Source organism: Kogia breviceps, chromosome 7 (assembly GCF_026419965.1).
Source record: "Kogia breviceps isolate mKogBre1 chromosome 7, mKogBre1 haplotype 1, whole genome shotgun sequence".
Classification (NCBI taxonomy): Eukaryota; Metazoa; Chordata; class Mammalia; order Artiodactyla; family Physeteridae; genus Kogia; species Kogia breviceps.
This window is the reverse complement of record NC_081316.1, coordinates 30897001-30920678: the sequence shown is the minus strand read 5'-3', so window position 1 is coordinate 30920678 and position 23678 is coordinate 30897001. Positions and strand designations below refer to the sequence as shown.

At 37.0% G+C, this 23678-nt stretch overlaps 1 protein-coding gene across 1 annotated transcript in view; it reads right to left on the bottom strand.

Annotated features, from left to right (window-relative positions):
* Positions 1–213: 213 nt before the first annotated feature.
* Positions 214–23678, bottom strand: part of CCDC34 (coiled-coil domain containing 34) — a 41162-nt gene continuing 17697 nt past the window's right edge. Inside the window, exons 3-6 of the mRNA XM_059070753.2 lie at positions 22204–22311; positions 2639–2797; positions 1938–2079; positions 214–504 (exon numbers count right to left, since the gene is read on the bottom strand). Coding sequence (XP_058926736.1) covers positions 290–504; positions 1938–2079; positions 2639–2797; positions 22204–22311 — 624 coding nt within the window. The 3' untranslated portion in view covers positions 214–289. The remainder of the gene's footprint in view (positions 505–1937; positions 2080–2638; positions 2798–22203; positions 22312–23678) is intronic.

Below are 23678 nucleotides of genomic sequence, written 5' to 3'. Positions count from 1 at the left end.
TGCTTTTATTGATATTGGAGGGTAGTTTTAATACAAGCTAAATACAAACACAATTGTTAGACTCAGTCACTTATCCTGCAAAACAATATGCCAAGATCAACCTTGAAGCATTTATAAAAATGAAAATGTATAAAATATCTTCCTCAACTCTAAGGACTCTGTATACAAATGCAAAGATTTGAACTTATCAATAATACATCAAATGTTGAGGTACTAATTGAGCAGTAAAAAACAATTTCTGATTTTAAAATTAAATAACTCCAGGTAAAAGCATGTAATTTCCCATCTACTATCTTTGTATTCTGCACAGGGTTCCAAGGCAAAGATTGCTTCTGGCTTTATGCATTACCAGAGAGGATGATCTGTTTGGCTGGCTTATCACAGGCCTTTTAGTCTTCTTTCCTGATAGATCCTTTGCTCCTTTGGGAGGAGGCATAGGAACTGGTTTCCATGGAATTGGGTTATAAAAGGCTGGTTCTGGATAAGAATTTCCACTGTAAAAACCTAAATTTTTAAAAAAATCAGAACAAAACAAGAAAACTTTTTGAGATCAAAGAAACTATATATTTTTAAATTCATAGAAAAATGTTAAAATATTAAAAGGGCAAAAATATCATTGATAAACCAATTTGACTCATTTAAAACTTGAACTCTCAAGTATTTTCAAACACAGTAAGTATTGAAGTAAAAATTAAAATATAAATCTAAGCATTCAAAGAACATTAATGTTCAAATCTATATAAATAGAAACTCATAAAAGTTCTCCTAAGAAATTAATTTTAGAACCCTTAAATTGAACAAAATCTTCATTTTAACTCAGTCTGGGAAACCGCTGATTGTGTACACGTTTCCCCTAGTTGGACACTAAGTTTGCAGAAAAAATGTATGTTGCATATGTAGCTAAAGTGAATCAAGATTCTTGTTTAGAACCACTGAAATTCTAAATCACTGTCACTTAATCAGATTTTATAATATCACTGTAATTTTGATAATTAAGAGCAGTAGAGCATTTGCAAAGATATTTATTAGAATAAAACTTATTTAAATGCAAAAAATTTTGTTAAAAAATCCATTATTTCATCAATTAACTTCTAGTCAATATGTATATTCCACCTAAGTTTTAACTTTACTACCCAATCATTTGGTTAAAACCACTGCTTATTACTCTTATTTCAAACAAGAGAAAAAAAAACAGAGCAGACCCTGCTCGGTAGCTGTAATGGATGACCTCTGTGACATGCAGGAGAGGCCTAAATCCTGAGAGCAGGAATGTGTCATTCAGACATTGGCAACCCACTTTGACTGCATAGATATGTCAACACACACTTCACCACGATGGTCAAAACAAAGTCTGGAATATGTCCTATTGTGTGAACAAAACAGAATGGGAGTATTTTTAATAATAAATCACTTAAACAAATGAAGGCAGCTGTCAGCAAGGCATGAGCTTCCAACATGAAGTACAAAGAAAAACATGCATTGCCATTTATAATCAGACCAAGCCTAAAGGCCAACCAGGTCTGTGGCTGGTTCATGTGCTGTCTAGTATTCCACCGTGCAGAAAGAATGTGCCAAAGACACTGGAAGCTCTGCCTCAGAGAGGGTTAGAAAAGGGGAAGAAAATGACACCTTCAATATATCCTGATTAAGGCCTTAAAATCCAAGGAATGAAAGAAAATTTTACTTGTTTCTTAAGGTTAGAAATCATTACTTGGCAGTTTTGCCACTATTGCCTTTAAAATGTATCTGGTTTTAGAGAATGACAACAAATTTGTAGTATCTCCACAGGCACACAGTATGTTATAATCTTCCAGAAAATAGTAATTTGAAAGAAAAATGATTTTTACACATTTCTATTTCTGTCAAAAGGAAACATAATATATAATATTCGCTCCTGCAAGCCATATTTATGTAACCCACATAACATAAAAACCAACCTGTGAGTTTTCCATTGGCATAACCATAGCTCTTTGCAGCTGGACGAGGTTTATTTTTTGCATTTTCCAACCATTCCTTAAACTTTTTTTCTGCTATTTCCTTTTTTTCTTGTAATTCAGCCTGCCGTTGTTTTTCTTTTTCCTTAAAATGACAAGACCAAAGAACCTCCAGGGATATTCTGTAACTAAAAATTCTATTCAAATTCTACTCTTTTCCCCAGTAGCTCCCCATCCCAATGGCTTTCTGATCAGAAATACTGAATCATAATTCTATAGAGAGCAAAATTTAACATGATCAGGGATGTGATATAAAGGTGGCTGCCTCTAAACAATAAGACATTAAACCCAAAAAGAAAAAAGCAATTTGCTGTTTTAAAATAGAACAGTAATTTATAATAATGTAATAAAACTTTCCATAAAAGTGCATTGAATAATATTTAAAAGCATAAACAACAATAACAAGTTTGAACTTGACTGCAGAAATATCAATAGGCTTATTAATACTTCTCAACCTAAGAAAAACACAAATGCATATTCATTTCTGAAGCTTAATCACAGTATATAACAAGTAGGGGTAGCTACATGTATTTATATTATGATAAGATAGTGCCAATTTTCTATTAGAAACTCTTTATACAATATAGTTGGCACATGTAAACACGAAAGTCATGTATTCTAACTGATCACTTTAGTGAAAATACCTTTTCTTTCTTCTTCTTCTCACATTCTTCAGCATTTTTTTTCTTTAACCATTCTTCATATTTTTCTTTTGCTTTTTCTTGTAAATGTTCTTTCTCCAGTTCCTTTGCTGCTTTTTCCTCCCTTTCTTTATTAATTTTTTGTTCCCTTTCTTTTCTTTTCTTAAATAAAAATGAAGGAATTTTAATTGGAGTATCTGTAATCATCCTCATACAAGGAAGAAGTGTTATATGTGGTAGTTTTTTAAACTTCAGTTATTTCTTAAAATAGGTGGTAAAATAGTGGCTGACACAGTGTGGCTTATGAAAATATATAACATACCTGCACTTACCTGATCAATTTTAGTCTACCAGCTTGAGTATATGTTTCATGATGGCCATAACAAAGGTCTTGCTTGACAAAGTACACTCAGATCCTGGGACAGTGCTAAGAAAATAGTAGGTGTTCTATAAAGATTTGCTGAGTAAAATAGTGGACAGAAATTATGACCTATTAGACTGTCCTGAATCTTAGTGTTTTTTGATGGATGTTTACCCCCACTCTAAAATAGGAGTCACATATGTACACATTCCCCAGACAATTTGCCAATACAAATACTTGGATAAATTTTCACCATCAAAGAGTTACAAAGCACAAATTTTGGCCCATTAAGTACTGCTATAAGGGCACATACAGACAAATCTCTGGCTATGTAATTCTTATAAGCCTTACACAGACCAAGGGTTGGCAAACTATGGCCTGCAGGCCAAATATGGTCCATCAACCACCTGTATTTGTAAATAAAGTTTTACTGAAATGTGGCCACACATTTATTTACATATTTATTGTCTATGCTGCTTTTGCACCACAACAGCAAAATTAAATAGTTGCCACAGAGATTGTATGGTCTACAAAGCCTAAAATTTTATCTAGCCCCTTGAAGAAAAAACTTGACACAGACTATAAGTCAATGTTTCTTCATTTTCTCACTAAGAAGATAATCTACCAACACAGCTAAATTCTAAATAACCAATGACATGGCTAGCTCTCTTTATCAAAGGTTTAGAGTATAATCTACAAACATGAAGTATATGCAATACAAATGCCATATACCTCACCCTTCATCGAGCAAAGAAATATGATCCAAGAAATTCTTCCCTTAAAAGCATCTTGTAGAATACTTCAATACAAGCAATTCAAATAAGACCCAAGTAACAAACATCAGTTACATACAACATATGTCCAGTGCTGGGCAGGAAAGGGGGGTCTTAAAACTCAACGCATGGGAATTCCCTGGTGGTCCAATGGTTAGGACTCTGTGCGTTAACTGCTGAGGGCACAGGTTCCAATCCCTCCTCAGGGAACTAAGATCCCACAAGCCTCGAGGCGAGGCCAAAAAAATGAAAAAATTAAAGCCCCTGTCATTCCCCAAGTTGCTATATTTCCTTATTATTGGTCTGCCAACAGCTGCAAAAGGAAATCCTTTCTTGCTGAGAACTCAATATCCATTGAAATAATGCTGAAATTTAACTATTGGGTTAAATTCTGCCCAAGGTCACACAGATGGTAAATGACAGATCACTACATATCTCTTATATACATATGAGAGAATGCTGAAAACAATTTTTTGCCAATAAATTCAATTTAAATAAGATGTCAAAATTCCTTAAAAATATACCACTTTCCAAAACCGATTCAAGGAGAAATAAAGTAACTGAATGAGCCTCTACTTGTAAAAAGCAATTCAGAATTTATTTATTTATTTTTTCAGAATTTAAAACTTTCCCACAAAGAAAACTCTAGTCTCCAATTGCTTCAATGGTAGAGTGTATCACACATCTAAGGAAGCAACAGTACCAATTACTACATGAATTGTCTTAAAAAACAGAGAAAAAGAGAACACTTCCAAGCTCATTTTAGGAGCCCACTATTTCTCTAAAGTCCAAACCAAATATGAAAATTATAATATAATATTAGGAAAAAGTCAAGATAACTGCTCTCATCAGAAACATGAAATACTTAGTGATACATTTTAAAAAGACATAATACCCCTGTACACTGAAAACAAAGAAGAAAAACACTGAGATAAATATGGCCTAAATAAATAGAAAAAAAATCATGTTTATAGATTTTTAATTTGATATTAAGATAGCAATTTTCTCCAGAAAGATCTATGTATTTAATGCAATCCAAATAGTATCAGGCACTATTCAAGCAAGCATGATTAGGGAAATTGATAAGCTAATTCTAAATGGAAAGGGTGCAGAGCGGCTAAAACAATTCTGAAATAGAAGAAAAAAGATGGAAGACTTACACTATTTGATTAGAAGAATTTTAAATTCAATAATTACTATCTAAAACTATAGTAAGCAGATAGTGTAGTACTGGCATAGGATATAGATCAATTGAACAGAATACAGTCCAGAAATAGACCCAGATGTATTTGGTCAATGGACTTGAAATTAAAATGTCAGGGTAACTGAGTAAGGGAAAATATTATCTTTCAACACAGTGTTGGAACAACTTTATATCCATACTCCAAAAAATGAACCTTGACCCTTAACACATACCAACATAAAAATTAACTCAAAATGCAAATAGGTAAAAACTGAAGTAATAAAACTTCTAGAATAAAACAATGGAGAATATTTTTACAACCTAGGCATAGGCAAACGTTTCTTTAATAGAACACAAAACCCACAAACTATAAAAGAAAAAACAGAAATATGGAACTTAACCAAAATTTAAAATTTCTGCTCTTTAAATATATCATAAAAAATTAAAAGGAGGAAATATTTATAATACATGTTACAGGAATTAAAGGAATATAAAAAGAATTCTTACAACTTACTATTAAGACACACAAAATGGGAAAAATTTAAACACTAAACTAAACAAATAAACAAAAAAAACAAGAGATGTAGAAATGGTCAATAGTGCTATGGATTGAATTCTGTCCCACCAAAATTCATATATTGAAGCCCTAATCCTCAATGTAACTTTCTTTTTCTTTTTTTAAAATTGGAGTATAGGTGGTTTACAATGTTGTGTTTAGTTTCAGGTGTACAGCAAAGTGATTCAGTTAGACATATATTCATTACTTTTCAGATTCTTTTCTCATATAGGTTATCACAGAATATTGAGTAGAGTTCCCTGTGCTATACAGTAGGTCCTTGTTGTATATAGTAGTGTGTGTATGTTAATCACAAGGCTCCTGATTTATCACCCCACCCCTCATGTTTCACCTTTGGTAACCATAACTTTGTTTTCAATATGTGTAAGTCTGTTTTTGCTTTGTAAATAAGTTCAATTGTATCATTTTTTAAAAATTTGATACCACATATGAATGACATCATATGATATTTTTCTTTCTCTGACTTACTTCCCTAAGTATGATAATCTCTTGGTCCATCCATGTTGCTGCAAATGGCATTTTGTTCTTTTTTATGGCTGAGTAATATTCCACTGTAAGTATGTACTAACTCTTCTTTATCCATTCCTCTGTCAATGGACACTAGATTGCTTCCATGTCTTGTCTACTGTAAATAGTGCTGCAACGAACACTGGGGTACACCTATCTTTTTGAATGATGGTTTCCTCCAGATATATGCCCAGGAGTGGGATTGCTGGATCATATGGTAGCTCTAGTTTTAGTTTTTTAAGGAACCTCTATAATGTTCTCCATACTGGTTGTACCAATTTACATTCCTACCAACAGTGTAGGAGAGTTCGCTTTTCTCCACACCCTCTCCAGCCTTTATTCTTTGTAGACTTTTTGATGATGGCCATTCTAACTGGTGTTAGGTGATACCTCATTGTAGTTTTGAGTTGCATTTCTATGGTAATTGGTTATGTTGAGCATCTTTCCATGTGCTTTTTGGCCATCTGTATGTCTTCTTGGGAGAAATGTCTATTTAGGTCTTCTGCCTTTTTTTATTTTAAATTTTATTTCTTTGTACAGTAGGTTCTTATTAGTCATCACTTTTATACACATCAGTGTATACATGTCAATCTCAATCGCCCAATTCATCAAACCACCATCCCCACACTCCTGCGGCTTTCCTCTCTTGGTGTCCATACGTTTGTTCTCTACATCTGTGTCTCAACTTCTGTCCTGCAAACCGGTTTATCTGTACCATTTTTCTACGTTCCACATACATGGTTTAATATACAATATTTGTTTCTCTTTTTCTGACTTACTTCACTCTGTATGACAGTCTCTAGATCCATCCATTTCTCAACAAATGACCTAATTTCGTTCCTTTTTGTGGCTGAGTAATATTCCATTATATTTATGTACCACTCTTCTTTATCCATTCGTCTGTCGATGGGCATTTAGGTTGCTTTCATGACCTGGCTATTGTAAATAGTGCTGTAAAGAACACTGGGGTGCATGTGTCTTTTTGAATTGTGGTTTTCTCTGGGTATATGCCCAGTAGCGGGATTGCTGGATCACATGGTAATTTTATTTTGTTTAAGGAACCTCCATACTGTTCTCCATAGTGGCTGTATCAATTTACATTCCCACCAACAGTGCAAGAGGGTTCCCTTTTCTCCACACCCTCTCCAGCATTTGTTGTTTGTAGATTTTTTGATGATGCCCATTCTAGCTGGTGTGAGGTGATACCTCATTGTAGTTTTGATTTGCATTTCTCTAATGATTAGTGATGCTGATCAGCTTTTCATGTGCCTCTTGGCCATCTGTATGTCTTCTTTGGAGAAATGTCTATTTAGGTCTTCTGCCCATTTTTGGACTGGGTTGTTTGTTTCTTTAATATTGAGCTGCATGAGCTGTTTATATATTTTGGAGATTGATCCTTTGTCCGTTGATTCATTTGCAAATATTTTCTCCCATTCTGAGGGTTGTCTTTTCTTCTTGTTTATGCTTTCCTTGGCTGTGCAAAAGCTTTTAAGTTTCATTAGGTCACATTTGTTTATTTTTGTTTTAATTTCCATTACTCTAGGAGGTGGATCAAAAAAGATCTTGCTGTGATTTATGTCAAAGAGTGTTCTTCCTACATTTTCCTCTAAGAATGTTATAGTGCCCGGTCTTACATTTAGGTCACTAATCCATTTTGAGTTTATTTTTGTGTTTGGTGTTAGGGAGTGTTCTAATTTCATTCTTTTACATGTAGCTGTCCAGTTTTCCCAGCACCACTTATTGAAGAGACTGTCTTTTCATTTATCCTTGCCTCCTATGTCATAGATTAATTGACCATACGTGCGTGGGTTTATCTCTGGGCTATCTTGTTCCATTTATCTATGTTTCTGTTTTTATGCCAGTACCACATTGTCTTGATTACTGTAGCTTTGTAGTATAGTATGAAGTCAGGGAGTCTGATTCCTCCAGTTCCGTTTCCTGCCCCTAAAGACTGCTTTGGTTATTCGGGGTCTTTTGTGTCTCCACACAAATTTTAAGATTTTTTGTTCAAGTTCCTTAAAAAATGCCATTGCTAATTTGATAGGGATTGCATGAATCTGTAGATTGCTTTGGGTAGTATAGTCATTTTCACAATATTTATTCTTCCAATCCAAGAATATGGTACATTTCTCCATCTGTTGGTATTATCCTTAATTTCTTTCATCAGTGTCTTATAATTTTCTGCATACAGGTCTTTGGTCTCCCTAGGTAGGTTTATTCCTAGGTATTTTATTCTTTTTGTTGCAATGGTAAATGGGAGTGTTTCCTTAATTTCTCTTTCAGATTTTTCACCATTAATGTATAGGAATGCAAGAGATTTCTGTGCATTAATTTTGTATCCTGCAACTTTACCAAATTCATTGATTAGTTCTAATAGTTTTCTGGTGGCATGTTTAGGATTCTCTATGTATAGTATCATGTCATCTGCAAACAGTGACAGTTTTACTTCTACACCTCCAATTTGTATTCTTTTTATTTCCTTTTCTTCTCTGATTGCTGTGGCTAGGACTTCCAAAACTATGTTGAATAACAGTGGTGAGACTGGACATCCTTGTCTTGTTCCTGATCTTAGAGGAAATGCTTTCAGTTTTTCACCATTGAGAATGATGTTTGCTGTGGGTTTGTCGTATATGGCCTTTATTATGTTGACATAGTTTCCCTCTATGCCCACTTTCTGGAGAGTTTTTTTAATCATAAATGGGTGTTGAATTTTGTCAAAAGCTTTTTCTGCATCTATTGAGATGATCACATGGTTTTTATTCTTCAATTTGTTAATATGGGGTATCACATTGATTGATTTTCATACACTGAAGAATCCTTGCATGCCTGGGATAAATCCGTGGTGTATGATCCTTTTAATGTGTTGTTGAATGGTTTGCTAGTATGTTGAAGATTTTTGTACCTATGTTCATCAGTGATATTGGTCTGTAACTTTCTTTTCTTGTAGTATCTTTGTCTGGTTTTGGTATCAGGGTGATGGTGGCCTCAAAGAATAAGTTTGGGAGTGTTCCTTCCTCTGCAGTTTTTTAGAGTTTGAGAAGGATGGGGGTTAGCTCTTCTCTAAATGTTTCATAGAATTCACCTGTGAAGCCATCTGGTCCTGGACTTTTGTTTGTTGGAAGATTTTTAATCACAGTTTCAATTTCATTACTTGTGATTGGTCTGTTCATATTTTCTATTCCTTCCTGAATCAGTCTTGGAAGGTTATACCTTTCTAAGAATTTGTCCATTCCTTCCAGGTTGTCCATTTCATTGCCATAGGGTTGCTTGTAGTAGTCTCTTAGGATGCTTTGTATTTCTGCGGTGTCTGTTGTAACTTTTTTCATTTCTTATTTTATTGATTTGAGTCCTCTCCTGTTTTTCTTGATGAGTCTGGCTAATGGTTTATCAATTTTGTTTATCTTCTCAAAGAACCAGCTGTTAGTTTTATTGATCCTTGCTATTGTTTTCTTTGTTTTTATTTCATTTATTTCTGCTCTGATCTTTATGATATCTTTCATTCTGCTCACTTTGCATTTTGTTTGTTCTTTCTCTAGTTCCTTTAGGTGTAAGGTTAGATTGTTTGAGATTTTTCTTGTTTCTTGAGGGAGGCTTGTAGAGCTATAAACTTCCCTCTTAGAACTGCTTTTGCTGCATCCCATAGGTTTTGGATCATCGTGTTTTCATTGTCATTTGTCTCTAGGTATTTTCTGACTTCCTATTTGATTTCTTCAGTGATCTTAGCTTCTGCTTGTCTGTAAAGCTTTTGATTTCTCCATCGAATCTGAATGAGATCCTTGCCGGGTAAAGTAATCTTGGTTGTAGGTTCTTCCCTTTCATCACTTTAAGTATATCATGCCACTCCCATCTGGCTTGTAGAGTTTCTGCTGAGAAATCAGCTGTTAACCTCATGGGAGTTCCCTTGTATGTTATTTGTCATTTTTCCCTAGCTGCTTTCAATAATTTTTCTTTGCCTTTAATTTTTGCCAATTTGATTACTATGTGTCTTGGCGTGTTTCTCCTTTGGTATATCCTGTATGGGACTCACTGTGCTGCCTGGACTTGGGTGGCTATTTCCTTTCCCATGTTAAGGAATTTTTCAACTATATCTCTTCAAATATTTTCTCTGGTCCTTTCTCTCTCTCTTCTCCCTATAATGGGAATGTTGTTACGTTTAATGTTGTCCCAGAGGTCTCTTCGGTTGTCTTCATTTATTTTCATTCGTTTTTCTTTATTCTGTTCCACAGCAGTGAATTCCACCATTCCGTCTTTCAGGTCACTTATCTGTTCTTCTGCCTCAGTTATTCTGCTATTGATTCCTTCTAGTGTAGTTTTCATTTCTGTTATTGTATTGTTCATCTCTGTTTTCTTGTTAATTCTTCTAGGTCTTTGTTAAATATTTCTTGCATGTTCTTGATCTTTGCCTCCGTTCTTTTTCCGAGGTCCTGGATCATCTTCACTATCGTTATTCTTAATTCTTTTTCTGGAAGGTTGCCTATCTCCACTTCAGTTAGTTGTTTTTCTGGGGTTTTATCTTGTTCCTTAATCTGGTACATAGTCCTCTGCCTTTTCATCTTGTCAATGTTTCTGTGAATGTGGTTTTTGTTCCACAGGCTGCAGGACTGTAGTTCTTTTTGCTTCTCAACTTAATCTCTTTTAAGGCTAAATGCGCATATGCCAACATTACCAGCCTGAATCTTACAACACCTGCTAGTGTTGAAGGGTCTCCTGTAGCAGAGGCATGGGGTGGCTGTGGCTCACCGTGGGGACAAGGACACTGGCAGCAGAAGTTCTGGGAAGTACTCCTTGGCGTGGGCCCTCCCAGAGTCTGCCTTGTACCTACTTTTTTTTTTTTTTTTTTTTTTTTTTGCGGTACGCGGGCCTCTCACTGCTGTGGCCTCTCCTGTTGCGGAGCACAGGCTCCGGACGCACAGGCTCAGCGGCCATGGCTCACGGGCCCAGCTGCTCCGTGGCATGTGGGATCTTCCCGGACCGGGGCACGAACCCGTGTCCCCTGCATCGGCAGGCGGACTCTCAACCACTGCGCCACCAGGGAAGCCCGGGTGTAACTACTTTTTGATTGGGTTGTTTATTTGATATAGAGCTGCATAAGTTGTTTGTGTATTTTTGAGATTAATCCCATTTCAGTTGCTTAATTTGCAAGTATTTTCTTCCATTCTGAGTTGTCTTTTTATTTTGTTTATGGTTTCCTTTGCTGTGCAGAAGCTTTTAAGTTTCATTAGGTCCTATTTGTTTATATTTGTTTTTATTTTCATTACTCTAGAAGGTGGATCAAAAAATATCTTGCTGCAATTTACATCAAAGAGTATTCTGCCTATGTTTTCCTCTAAGAGTTTTACAGTGTGTAGCCTTACATTTAGGTCTTTGATCCACTTTGAGTTTATGTATAGTGTTTATGAAATGTCTAATTTCATTCTTTTACATGTAGCTATCCAGTTTTCTCAGCACCACTGTATATTCTTGCCTGCTTTGTCATAGATTAATTGACCATAGGTGTGTGGGTTTATTTCTGGGCTTTCTATCCTGCTCCATTGATCTGTATTTCTGTTTTTGTGCAAGTACCATACTGTTTTGATAGTATGGTATAGTCTGAAGTCAAGTAGCCTGATTCCTCCAGCTCCGTTTTTCTTTCTCAGTATTGCTTTTGCTATTCAGGGTCTTTTGTGCTTCCATATAAATTTTAAAAATCTTTGTTCTGTGAAAAATGTCATTGGTAATTTGATAGGGACTGCACTGAATATGTAGTTGCCTTGGGTAGCATAGTCATTTTGAGAATATTGATTCTTCCAATCCAAAACAATACCTTTCCATGTCATCTCTGTGTCACCTTTGAGTTCCTTCATCAGCGTCTTATAGTTTTCAGAATACAGGTCTTTTGTCTCAAGTAGGTTTACTCCTAGGTATTTTATTCTTTTTGATGCAATGGTAAATGGGATTGTTTCCTTGATTTCTCTTTCTGATCTTTAGTTGTTAGTGTATAGGAATGCATGATTTCTGTGTATTAATTTTGGATCCTGTACATTTACTGAATTCACTGATGAGCTCTAGTAGTTTTCTGGTAGCATCTTTTCTATGTATAATATCATGCTGCTGTAAACAGTGACAGTTTTACTTTTTTTTCAATTTGGATTCCTCTTATTGCTGTGGCTAGGACTTCCAAAACTATGCTGAATAAAAGTGGTGACAGTGGACATCCTTGTCTTGTTTCTTATCTCAGAGAGAATGCTTTCAGCTCTTTACTGTTGAGAATGTTAGCTGTAGACCTGTCATATAAGGCCTTTACTATGTTGAGGTAAGTTCCCTCTATGCCTACTTCTGGAGAGTTTTTATCATAAATGGGTATTGAATTTTGTCAAAAGCTTTTTCTGCATCTATTGCAATGATCATATGGTTTTTAGTCTTCAGTTTGTTAACATGGTGTATAACCCTGATTGATTTGTGGATATTGAAGAATCCTTGCATCCCTGGGATAAATCCCACTTGATCATGGTGTATGATGTATTCAAGTTGCTAGTATTTTGTTGAGGATTTTTGCATCTATGTTTATCAGTGATATTGGCCTGTAATTTTCTTTTTTAGTGGTATCTTTGTCTGATTTTGGTATCAGGGTCATGGTGGCCACATAGAAAGTTTGGGAGTGTTCCTTCCTCTGCAATTTTTGGAATAATTTCAGAAGGATAGGTGTTAACTCTTTTCTACATGTTTGTCAGAATTTGCCTGTGAAGCTATCTGGTCCTGCATTTTTGTTAGTTGGAAGCTTTTTAATCAGTTTCAATTTTAGTACTTGTGATAGGTCTATTCATGTCTTCTATCTCTTCCTGGTTCAGTCTTGGAAGCTTGTATCTTTCTAAGAATTTGTCTATTCTAGGTTATCCATTTTATTGGCATATAGTTGCTTGTAGTAGTCTCTTATGATCCTTTGTATTTCTGTTGTGTCAGTTGTTAACTTCTCATTTTCATTTCTAATTTTATTGATTTGAGTCCTCTCCTTTTTCTTGATGAATCTGGCTAAAGGTTTATCAATTTTGTTTATCTTCTCAAAGAACCAGCTTTTAGTTTTATTGATATTTACTACTGTTTTCTTCATCTCTATTTCATTTATTTCCACTCTGATCTTTATGATTTCTTTCCTTCTACTAACTTCGGGTTTTGTTTGTTCTTCTTTCTCTAGTTCCTTTATGTGTAAGGTTAGGTTGTTTATCTGAGATTTTCTTGTTTCCTTAGATAAGACTGTATTGCTATGCATTTCCCTCTAAGAACTGCTTTTGCTGCACCCCATAGGTTTTGGACCATCATGTTTTCATTGTCATTTGTCTCTAAGTATTTTAAAATTTCCTCTTTGATTTCTTCAGTGATCCATAATTGTTTAGTAACATATTTTTTAGCCTCCACGTGTTTGTGTTTCTTACAGCTATTTCCTGTAGTTGATTTCTAATCTCATAGTGTTGTGGTTAGGAAATATTCTCGGTATGATTTCAATTTTCTTAAATTTACTGAGGGTTGATTTGTGGCCCAAGATGTGATCTATCCTGGAGAATGTTCCATATGCATTTGAGAACAAAGTGTATTCTGCTGCTTTCAAAGGAATTTTGTATAAATACCAATTAAGTCCATAGGGTCTAGTATGTCATTCAAGACCTGTGTTTCCTTGTTGATTTTCTGTCTGGGTGATCTGTCCAGTGATGGGACTGGGGTGTTAAAGTCCCCCATTATTACTGTGTTACTGTTGATTTCTTTTTTTATGGCTGTTAGCATTTGACTTGTATATTGATGTGCTCCTATGTTGCGTGCACATATATTTGTGATTGTTATATCTTCTTCGCGGATTGATCCCTTGATCATTATGTAGTGTCCTTCTCTATCTCTCGTAACAGTCTTTATTTTAAAGTCTATTTTGTGTGATATGAGTTTTGCTACTCCAGCTTTCTTTTGAAGTCCATTTGCATGGGATACCTTTTTCCGTCCCCTCACATTCACTCTGTATGTGTCCCTAGGGCTAAAGTGGGTCTCTTGTAGACATCATATATATGGGTCTTGTTTTTGTATACATTCAGCCTGTCAGTGTCTTTTGGTTGGAGCATTTAATCCATTTACATTTAAGGCAATTATCGATATGTCTGTTCTTACTGCCATTTTGTTAACTGTTTAGGATTTGTTTTTGCAGGCCTTTTTTCTTCCCTTCCTCTTCTCTTGTGATTTGATGTCTATCTTTTTTTTTTGGGGGGGGGGGGGTTGTGGTTTTTTTTTTTGCAGTACACGGGCCTCTCACTGTGGTGGCCTCTCCCGTTGCGGAGCACAGGCTCCGGACGCGCAGGCTCAGCAGCCATGGCTCACGGGCCCAGCCGCTCCGCGGCATGTAGGATCTTCCCGGACCGGGGCACGAACACGTGTCTCCTGCATCGGCAGGCAGACTCTCAACCACTGTGCCACCAGGGAACCCCGATGTCTATCTTTTAGCATTGTGGTTGGGTTGCTTTTTCTTTTTCGTGTATCTCTTGTAGAATTTTGGTTTGTGGTTCCCAAAAGATTTTGACATAGCAGTCTATATATGTACAAGACTGTTTTAACTTGCTGGTCTCTTAATTTCCAATGCATTATCGATATCCTGCATTTGTATTCTCTTCTCACGACTGCTGGTTTTAATATCATATTTGTGAGTGGATGATTTCCTACCTTTGCTTTATGTTTGTCTTAACTGGTGAGCTTTCCCATTCATAATTTTCTTGATTCTAGTTGTAGTCTTTTCTGCCTAAAGAAATTCCTTTAGCATTTGTTTCAAAGTTGGTTTGGTGGTGCTGAATTCTCTTAGGTTTTGTTTGTAAAGCTTTTGATTTCTCTGTCAAATTTGAATGAGAGTCTGCCAGGTAGAGTATTCTTGGTAGTAGGTTTGTCCCTTTTGTCACTTTAAATATATCATCCATTCCCTTCTGGCCTGCAGATTTTCTGCTGAAAAATCAGCAGATACCTTATGGGGATTCCCTTGTATGTTATTTCTCTTCCCTGTTGTTTTTAATAGTTTTTCTTTGTCTTTAATTTTCATCAGTTTGATTGGTATGTATCTCATCTTGTTCCTCCTTAGGTTTATCTTGTATGGGACTCTCTGCGCTTCCCGGACTTGAGTGTTTTCTTTCTAATGTTAAGGACGTTTTCAGCTATAATCTCTTCAAATATTTTCTCAGGCTCTTTCTCTCTTCTCCTTCTGGGACCCCTATAGTGCTAATGTTAGTGCATTTAATGTTGTCCCAGAGGTCTCCAAGATTGTCCTCATTTCTTTTCATTCTTTCTTCCTTTATTCTGTTCTGCAGCAGTGATTTCCAACATTCTGTCTTCCAGCTCACTTATTCATTCTTCTGCCTCAATTCTTGTGCTATTGCTTCCTTCTAGTGTATTTTTCATTCCAGTTATTGTATTGTTCATCTCTTTGTTTATTCTTTAGATCTTCTCTTGGTTAAATATATTCTGTATCTTCTCAATCTGTGCCTCCATTCTTTTTAGAAATTTTGGATCTTCTTTACTATCATTACTCTAAATTCTTTTTCAGGTAGTTTGCCTATCTCCACTTGATTCAGTTGTTCTTGTGGGTTTTTATCTTGTTCCTTCGTCTGGAACATATTTCTCTGCCATCTCATTTTGTCTAACTTTCTGTGTTTGTGGTCTTCTTTCCACTGGCTGCAGGATCATAGCTCCTCTTGCTTCTGGTGTCTGCCCTCTGGTAAGTGAGGTTGGTCCTGGGGCTTGTGCAGGCTTCCTGGTGGGACTGTCCCTACCCACTGATGTGTGGAGCTGGGTCTTGTCCCTCTGGTGGGCAGACCATGTCAAAGGGTGTGTTTAGAGGTGGCTGTAAGCTCAGTACGGATTTAGGCAGCCTGTCTGCTGATGGGTGGGGCTGTGTCCCTATCCTGCTGGTTGTTTGGCCTAAGGCATTCCCCCACTGGAACCTGTAGGCTGCCGGGTAGGGCCAGGTGTTGATGCCAAAATGGCAACCTGTGGGAGGGCTCAAGCCAATCAATATTCTCTGGGGCCTCTGCCACCACTGTCCTTGCCCCCCCCATAGTGATCCAGAGCCAATCCCAACCTCCCCAGGAGACCCTCCAAGACTCATAGGTAGGTCCAGCCCAAGCTCCTATGGAATTACTTCTTTGTGCTGGGTCCTAGTGTACATGAAACCTTGTGTGTGCCCTCCAAGAGTGGAGTCTCTGTTTCCCCCAGTCCTGTGGAGCTCCTGCACTCAAGCCCTGCTGGTCTTCAAAGCCAAGTGCTCTGGGATTCCTCCTCCTGATGCCAGACCCTCAGCCTGGGGAGCCTGAAGTGGGGCTCAGGACTTTCCCTCTTGTGGGAGAACCTCTGCAATATAATTATTTTCCAGTCTGTGGGTCGCCCACCTGGCGGGTATGGGATTTGATTACGTCATGAAAGCGCCCTCCTACCATCTCATTGTGGCTTCTTCGTCTTTGAATGTAAACTGTCTTTTTTGGTAGGTTCCAGTCTTCTTTGTCGATGGTTCTTCAGCAGTTTGTTGTGATTACGGTATTTTCATGAGAGGAGGTGAGCTCAAGGCCTTCTACTCCACCATCTTTTACAGAATCAAGGGGCTGCTTTTAGTTTGGATGCTTGCTGTCTCTTTCCTCAGCATGGGCTGGCTGTTATCCTCTTGATATGGGGTGTGCAGGTGCAGCAGCCCTTGTGCACTCCCAGGACAGTGTGGGCGGCGCTTGGCAACTTCTTGCGGATCTCGTAGTGGTGGCCCATGCCTGCCTATGGAGCCCATGATTGCAGCGGTGACTTGAGCCCACACTCAGAGCTTCTGTAGGCAGTGTCCCATTGCCTGGGAGCACTTACAGGGAAAGAAGCTGTTATGGTGGTCCTGCCCCTCTCCTCATGTGCCCCTAATAGTGGCACCTTGCTTTTCTGGCAGGCACCAGCTTCTTCTGAGTGCACCCTCAGTTGCCACAAGCTAGCCTCTGCAGACTGTCTCTGCACAACCAACCCCAGTCCTTTCCCTGGGTCTGACCTCTGAGGCCTGAGCTTCAGCACCCAGTCCCCACCTGCATCAACAGAGGAGCATCTCAGGGTGGAGAATGCAAGGTGGTGGTGCCGACCTTCTGTGCAGGTTACTCTCCATTTTGCCTTCTGCAAACCGGTTGCTGTGCTCTCCTCCTAGGCTCCGAAGCTCCCCCTCCATCCAGGCTGATCCCCGACCAGTGAAGGGACTCCCAGGGTGAAGGGAACCTTTTCTCCTTCACAGCTCCCTCCCTGCAGTGCAGGCCCATCCAATTCCTTTCTATTTCCTTTTGTCCTACCCAGTTACTTGGAGGTTTTCTTGTCCTTTCAGAAGTTTGAGGTCTTCTGCTGGCATTCAGTAGATGTTCTATGTGAATCGTTCCACTTGCAGATGTGTTTTGAATGTTTCTGTGGGAGTAGGTAAGCTCCCTGTCCTACTCCTCCACCATCTTGATCCCCCAGCCTGTAACTGTATTTTGAGGTAGGAATTTTAAAGAGGTAATCAAGTTCATAAAGGTGGGGCCCTAATCCAAAAGGACTGGTGTCCTTACAAGAGGAAGAGGAGACATCAGGGATGGGCATGTACACAGAAAAGGCCATGTGAGGGTATGGAGAGAAGGAAGTCATCTGCACTCCAAAGAGAGAGGCTGCAAGAGAAACCAAACCTTGCAGACACCTTCATTTTGGACTGTCAGCCTACAGAACTGTAAGAAAATAAATTTCTGTTGTTTAAGCCAATCTGTGGTATTCAATATTTTGTCATGACAGCCCTAGCAGACAAGAGAATAAGCTTATGAAAAGATGGTAAATATCATTAGATCTCAGGAAAATGGAAATTAAAACAACAATGATATACTACTACTCAATAGAATGACAACGTTAAGAAGACTGAGAATCTGGCAAGGATGTGGTTCACTTGGATCTTTCAGACAATAGTGGCAGGAATGTAGAAATGGCACAATCACTTTATAAGAAATTGCCGAACTGTCTTTTAAAGTTAAACACACACTTACCATACAACCCAGCAATTCAGTTCCTAGGCATTTACCCAAGAGCAATGAAAACAAGTATCTACAAAAATACTTGCACATAAGTGGTCACAGAATTTTATTCATAATATCCCCAAACCCAAACTTGAAACAACCCAATTGTCCATCAACTAGTGAATGGATAGACAATTTGTGGTATTCCATAGAATAGAATATCATTCAGCAATAAAAAGGAACAATCTTAATACATGAAATATTGGCAATTTTTAAAAACAAAAGAAGCCTGACACAAAGGAATATATATTGAATGATTCTACCTATAGGAAATTCTAGAAAAGGCAAATCTAATCTGCAGGAACGGAAAGCAGACTTATCCTTCCTTGGAGCTGGGGTTAGTTGGTGGGAAGCAGGGGCTGAATGCAAGGGAGCACAAGGGAACTATTTGATGTGAAGGAAATGTTCTCTACCTTGACTGTAATGCTGGTTTCACAGGTACATAAGCTTGTCAAACCTCATCAAACTTAAAATAGGTGTGTTTTATTGTATGTAAATTATTGCTCAATGAAGTTGATTTTAAAAAATATCAGACAGACAGGCCCTCTGCAGCATTTAAACTACAGAAGAGAGGATAGAATGCCTTTAGTTAGCAAAAGGAGACCAGAGCAGACATTCAGAGAGAAGTACTGAGAGAGAGTTGCCAGCCACTAAGTGGCTTCAGATTTTCTGGCACTGCAGTTCTGTACCACACAGAGAATAACAATAAATCTTTTTTTTTTAAGATGGTGCCCTGAGAGAACCTTTGTTTCTTCAAACTAAAGGAAACTAACAAACCAACTGACCACTCAGTTTCTGAATTTCTATTTTGGTTCCTTCAACAGTATCTGGCACATAATAAACATGTTGAATGCATGAATGATGCACTGATGACAGTGTTATCAATCATTCACTTTGTTGATTAGAATTAATTTTTTACATTAAAAATGCAGTTCCATGGTTTATAAAAACTGTTAAAAATAAATTTATTTTTAAATTCTTAAACAATGAAGGCAAATGCCCTTTTGCAAAATATGTGGTAACACACTGTAAAACAACAAATCTAAAAAATTAATTAGCATGGCAACACAAACGTCAGAGTACCAGATGAGATAAGCCATTTATTTGAAAAGGAGTTAACAATTTATAGCACAATGTAAGAAATTAGCTTTGCTAATGGATACATAAATTCTTTTTGTCTGATTTTTTGATAGAACACAGTGAAAATGACTTAGAGAAAATAATGCCACAGATATATCTAAAATGTGAATGAAGCTGGAAGCAGCAGAGGACCACACACCATGAAATGTAAACAGAGGAGAAAAAAGCTAGATGCCAGACAGGAAGAGAAGAACCAGAAGAGCAGTCTTTACAAATAGAGGTAAGTATAACCAAGACTGAAATAAGAAATCTGATCGTTCTTAAGGCAAAAAAAAAAACCAAAAAACAAACATGAGAGTGATCAATTATTCCTTAGTATGCACAGGAATTCTGCAGAATAAGTAAATTTCTCAAGGTTCATTTTTAAACTCTTCTCAACCTTATGGAATCTTGCTTTCGATAATTATGATTTATGTCAGGGCAAGCCACTTCCCTCCAAAAGAAAGAAATAATTTTTCTCAAATAATTGGATTAGATCTACTGCCACTAATTAAAACAGAGAATATATCATCTCTACATTCTTAGACAAACAACAACTATGTTTGATTAGCATGGTAAAATGAGCTTAATGGAGTCAGAAGAGAAGCTTTTAGAGGAGAGAGCATACTATTCAATACATGCAAAACTTATTTTCTAGCTATAAACTTCAAAAAAGTATCATTCAAAGCTTGGTTGTAGTCACACAGGCTTATTTTGATTTTGGCATTTATTCACAAAGAACTCTTTCTTGTATTATGGGATGTAGCAAACTTAATTTACTTCTGAAGTAAAGAACAAATATATTTATGGTTATAACATACACATGCCTAGCCAATTTCCTTCTTAAAATACTTGGATGAAGAAAGCTATGTCATCTTCAATTTACTGGAATTATTTACTAGGTACTATTATTAATACCACTAGGCATTACATTCAATAATAGTTAGGACCCAAAAGTTAGAAATAATTTAAAACTTTTGTCTTACAACTTAAACATTGGACTGAATTCATAAAATTGGATATTAATAATAAAAGCAGTACCATTCTAAATGTGTAAAAAAATCACAACAGAAACAAAGTGAAATATTTTTTTAAATTTCTAATTTGAGATCTAATACAAGACTGTATTAAAATTGAAAGGAAAATGATACGTTTATTCATTCACTCATTTATTCCAAAAACAAATGCTTACTATATTACAAAGCATTATGTTAGTTAGATCTTGTAATGGATAAAAAGTAATATAAAAAGTAACTCTTAAAAAAACACAAAAACCAAACTCCTATCCTTAAGAGTCTTAAAATCACAAGGGGGGCTTCCCTGGTGGTGCAGTGGTTGAGAATCCATCTGCCAATGCAGGGGACATGGGTTCGAGCCCTGGTCTGGGAAGATCCCACATGCCACAGAGCAACTAAGCCCGTGCGCCACAACTACTGAGCCTGTGCTCTAGAGTCTGCGAGCCACAACTACTGAAGCCCACACGCCTAGAACCCGTGCTCCACAACAAGAGAAGCCATTGCAATGAGAAGCCCACACACCACAACAAAGAGTAGCCCCTGTGAGCCACAACTAGAGAAAAGCCTGCGCGCAGCAACGAAGACCCAACGCAGCCAAAAATAAATAAATTTATTAAAAAAAGAAAAAAATTATAAGAGAAGTAAAGACATGTGCATAATACAACTAGCAACAAAGTATATCATATACTGCACTGTATTTTGTATAAAGTGATATAAATTAAACAAGGACTCAGAGGAGAAAAGAATTTCCAGCATGTGATCAGCGAATGCTTCATGTAGGAAACACTTTGAGTTGGATTATAAAAGGAAAGGTAGGGTGGAAAATGTGATGAGATCCCATACTGAGTAGATACCATATATAAAAAAAAAAAAAGGGAAGTGAGACACAGAAGTGTTCTCAAAACTTCTCATGACCATATATTCCTAGGGGCTGGGGAGCACAGTCCAAAGCCCAAGATTTCTTTGAAATCTACTGTGTATTTTAAAAATAATATAAAATTTATGTTCTACTCTATTAAATATCTGTGCTTGCTTTAACATAAAACTAACATTTTTCCTTTCAAAATTTTCCAGCAACACTAATACTCCAAGAAGATGGGCCATGCTTATCCTGAGTGTGCTCCCCAAAGATGTCAGTCAGAAGCCGACAGTACGGAATGAAGGGCAGCACAGGTGGAAGGAGATGTGGCTCGGAGAACAGAGAGTAGAAGGTATTTGACCAGCCAGGCTAGAACAGTTCAAATGTTATTCAGAGGACAGTGGGGAATCATGAAAGATATATTTTGAACTGAGGGATGACATTTGACTTTTTGGCAAGATTAGTCTGGCAAGGACACAAAGGATGAAGTCATATTTGGGGGCATTTTTAAGCATCAGGTACTGATCTAGCTGCTGGATAACTGAACAAAAGAGGCAGAAATCCCTGCCCTTATGGGGCTTACATTTCAATATGGGGAAATAAACAATAAATAAGATGAAAAATGTAATGAGACCTGACAGGAAGAGATCACAAACAGGAGAGTGGTGACTGTAAAGGAAAGGTGAGGATGATTAGAAACAAAAGAATTCTGATTATGCCTAGGTGATTGAGATGATAGTAGTACTAATGTCAGAAATCAAGGAGTCAGAATGATGGTTCTATCAGAAGAAAATGGACAAAAATGGGTTATTTTAGATTTGCAGGTCCAGAGGTCCCTACTGACCCAACAGATGAAAATCCAAGGCTCTGGGAGGTCAGGACTGGAGATACAAACTTCATGACTACCTGCAGTCAGATACGAGTGGAAGCCACAAGAGGGAAAAGGGAGAAAAGCAGAGAGCAAAGGGCAAAAGACTTGATAAATGTCCCTGAGGGGAGAAAAAAAAAAATCAGGTAAGAGAAGAAAGAATCTAAGAGAAAATGAGAAAACATAGGTAATGACAAGGAGTAACGGGAGGAAGACTGCAAAGGAGACTGCAAAGTATGTGTGTACACTTTTTCTCCTTACCTGTTCATTCTTTTTCTGAACCCATTCCTTGTGCTTTTCTTCAGCAATTATCTTTCTCTTTTCACGTTTTTCCACTTCTTTCTTTCTCTCTAGCTGTTGATTTAATTCCTGTGGATTTTATTCAAGCAAAAGGCAATATTTAATAGAAGTACTCAACCTCACATATTTTTTTAAAAAGTCTGAGGTTAACCAAATTAAACAAGAATATAGTTTCCTTTACAGAAAATATACCATTAGTGACAATAACTAACTTAAGCAACTAGTCTATGATGAAAGGAAGGCATTGGTAAAAAGTGTAAGTCATTTTTTAGAAATGCAAATAATTGCTTGGCAGCAAAACATTAGTTTCTTAGACTAAACTTCAGCTAAATTACCCTCATTGAAATCAACTTTCCCACACATAAATTTTGGCATCACTGTATACTACTGGCAGAAGCTCAAGAAAATTGCAACTTTTTTACAGTTATAAAAAGCTTCTAGATTCCTGATGAAGATAAAGTGTAGGAATTAAATAATCCCTAAATTAAACTTTTAATTCAGAGTTACACCAAAGAAGAAATGTAGGGAAAAAAGGATCCAGATTTTTTCTTTGCTGATTTTATAGCTGCTGGAGTGTAAAACAAAACCACATTCATATCCTAGATTATTTAACTGCCTTGCTGTCACTCGAATCTACACGTTTGGGCATTTCCTCAGGAGAAAGAATGTGGAAAGTATGGCCAAATAAAACTACAAGCTGAATGCCACCACTCTGTCACTCATCAGTTAAATTACTGCATTAGTTGAGAATGCTGTTCAAACTAGACTCCTAGGACTCTACTACCATAATTACTGGTTATTTTTCTTCTCTCTCCTTAGATACCAGAAATCAGATACTTTTATATGTCTCCTACTGGACCTCACTCCTCATCCTCATGCCTCCCTTTCCCAAGGACCTACCTACCTCAGCATGGGTGGCAGTGAGAAAGACAATTTTTCAACTCTCAGACAATTCCAGTGTGTTACATGAAATGAAGATAAAACTTGACACCAATAACATATCTTGTGTACTTGAGAACAACTAGTCTAAGTATACCTGTCTTCTGTGATCTCTCATCCTAAAATTCTGCTGCATCGGAAATAGCTTCCCTCACTCATTCAGAGTCAGTCTTCCAACTTTTAAACACTATACTCCCTCCATCCCCCCAAAGTAAAATATCCATCTTGGTTTTAAAAGGACTCTTCATTACCTCTGCAGCTGCTATTCCTTGATTATTCACTTAATACTTTTTTTTTTAATGGAGCACTTACTATAAAGATAGCAAGAACTGAGATGCAGGGATGAAATTCCAGAAGTCTCTGATGTGATCTAATTCCGTATACACAAAATAATGAAGTGCTGCATTGTGAGATACTGTGTTGAATAAGAGCTCAGAAAAGGTAATGGAAAGGAAGGGAAGATGAGAGGAGAAAGAGTATGGCCCAGGGTAGTAAAA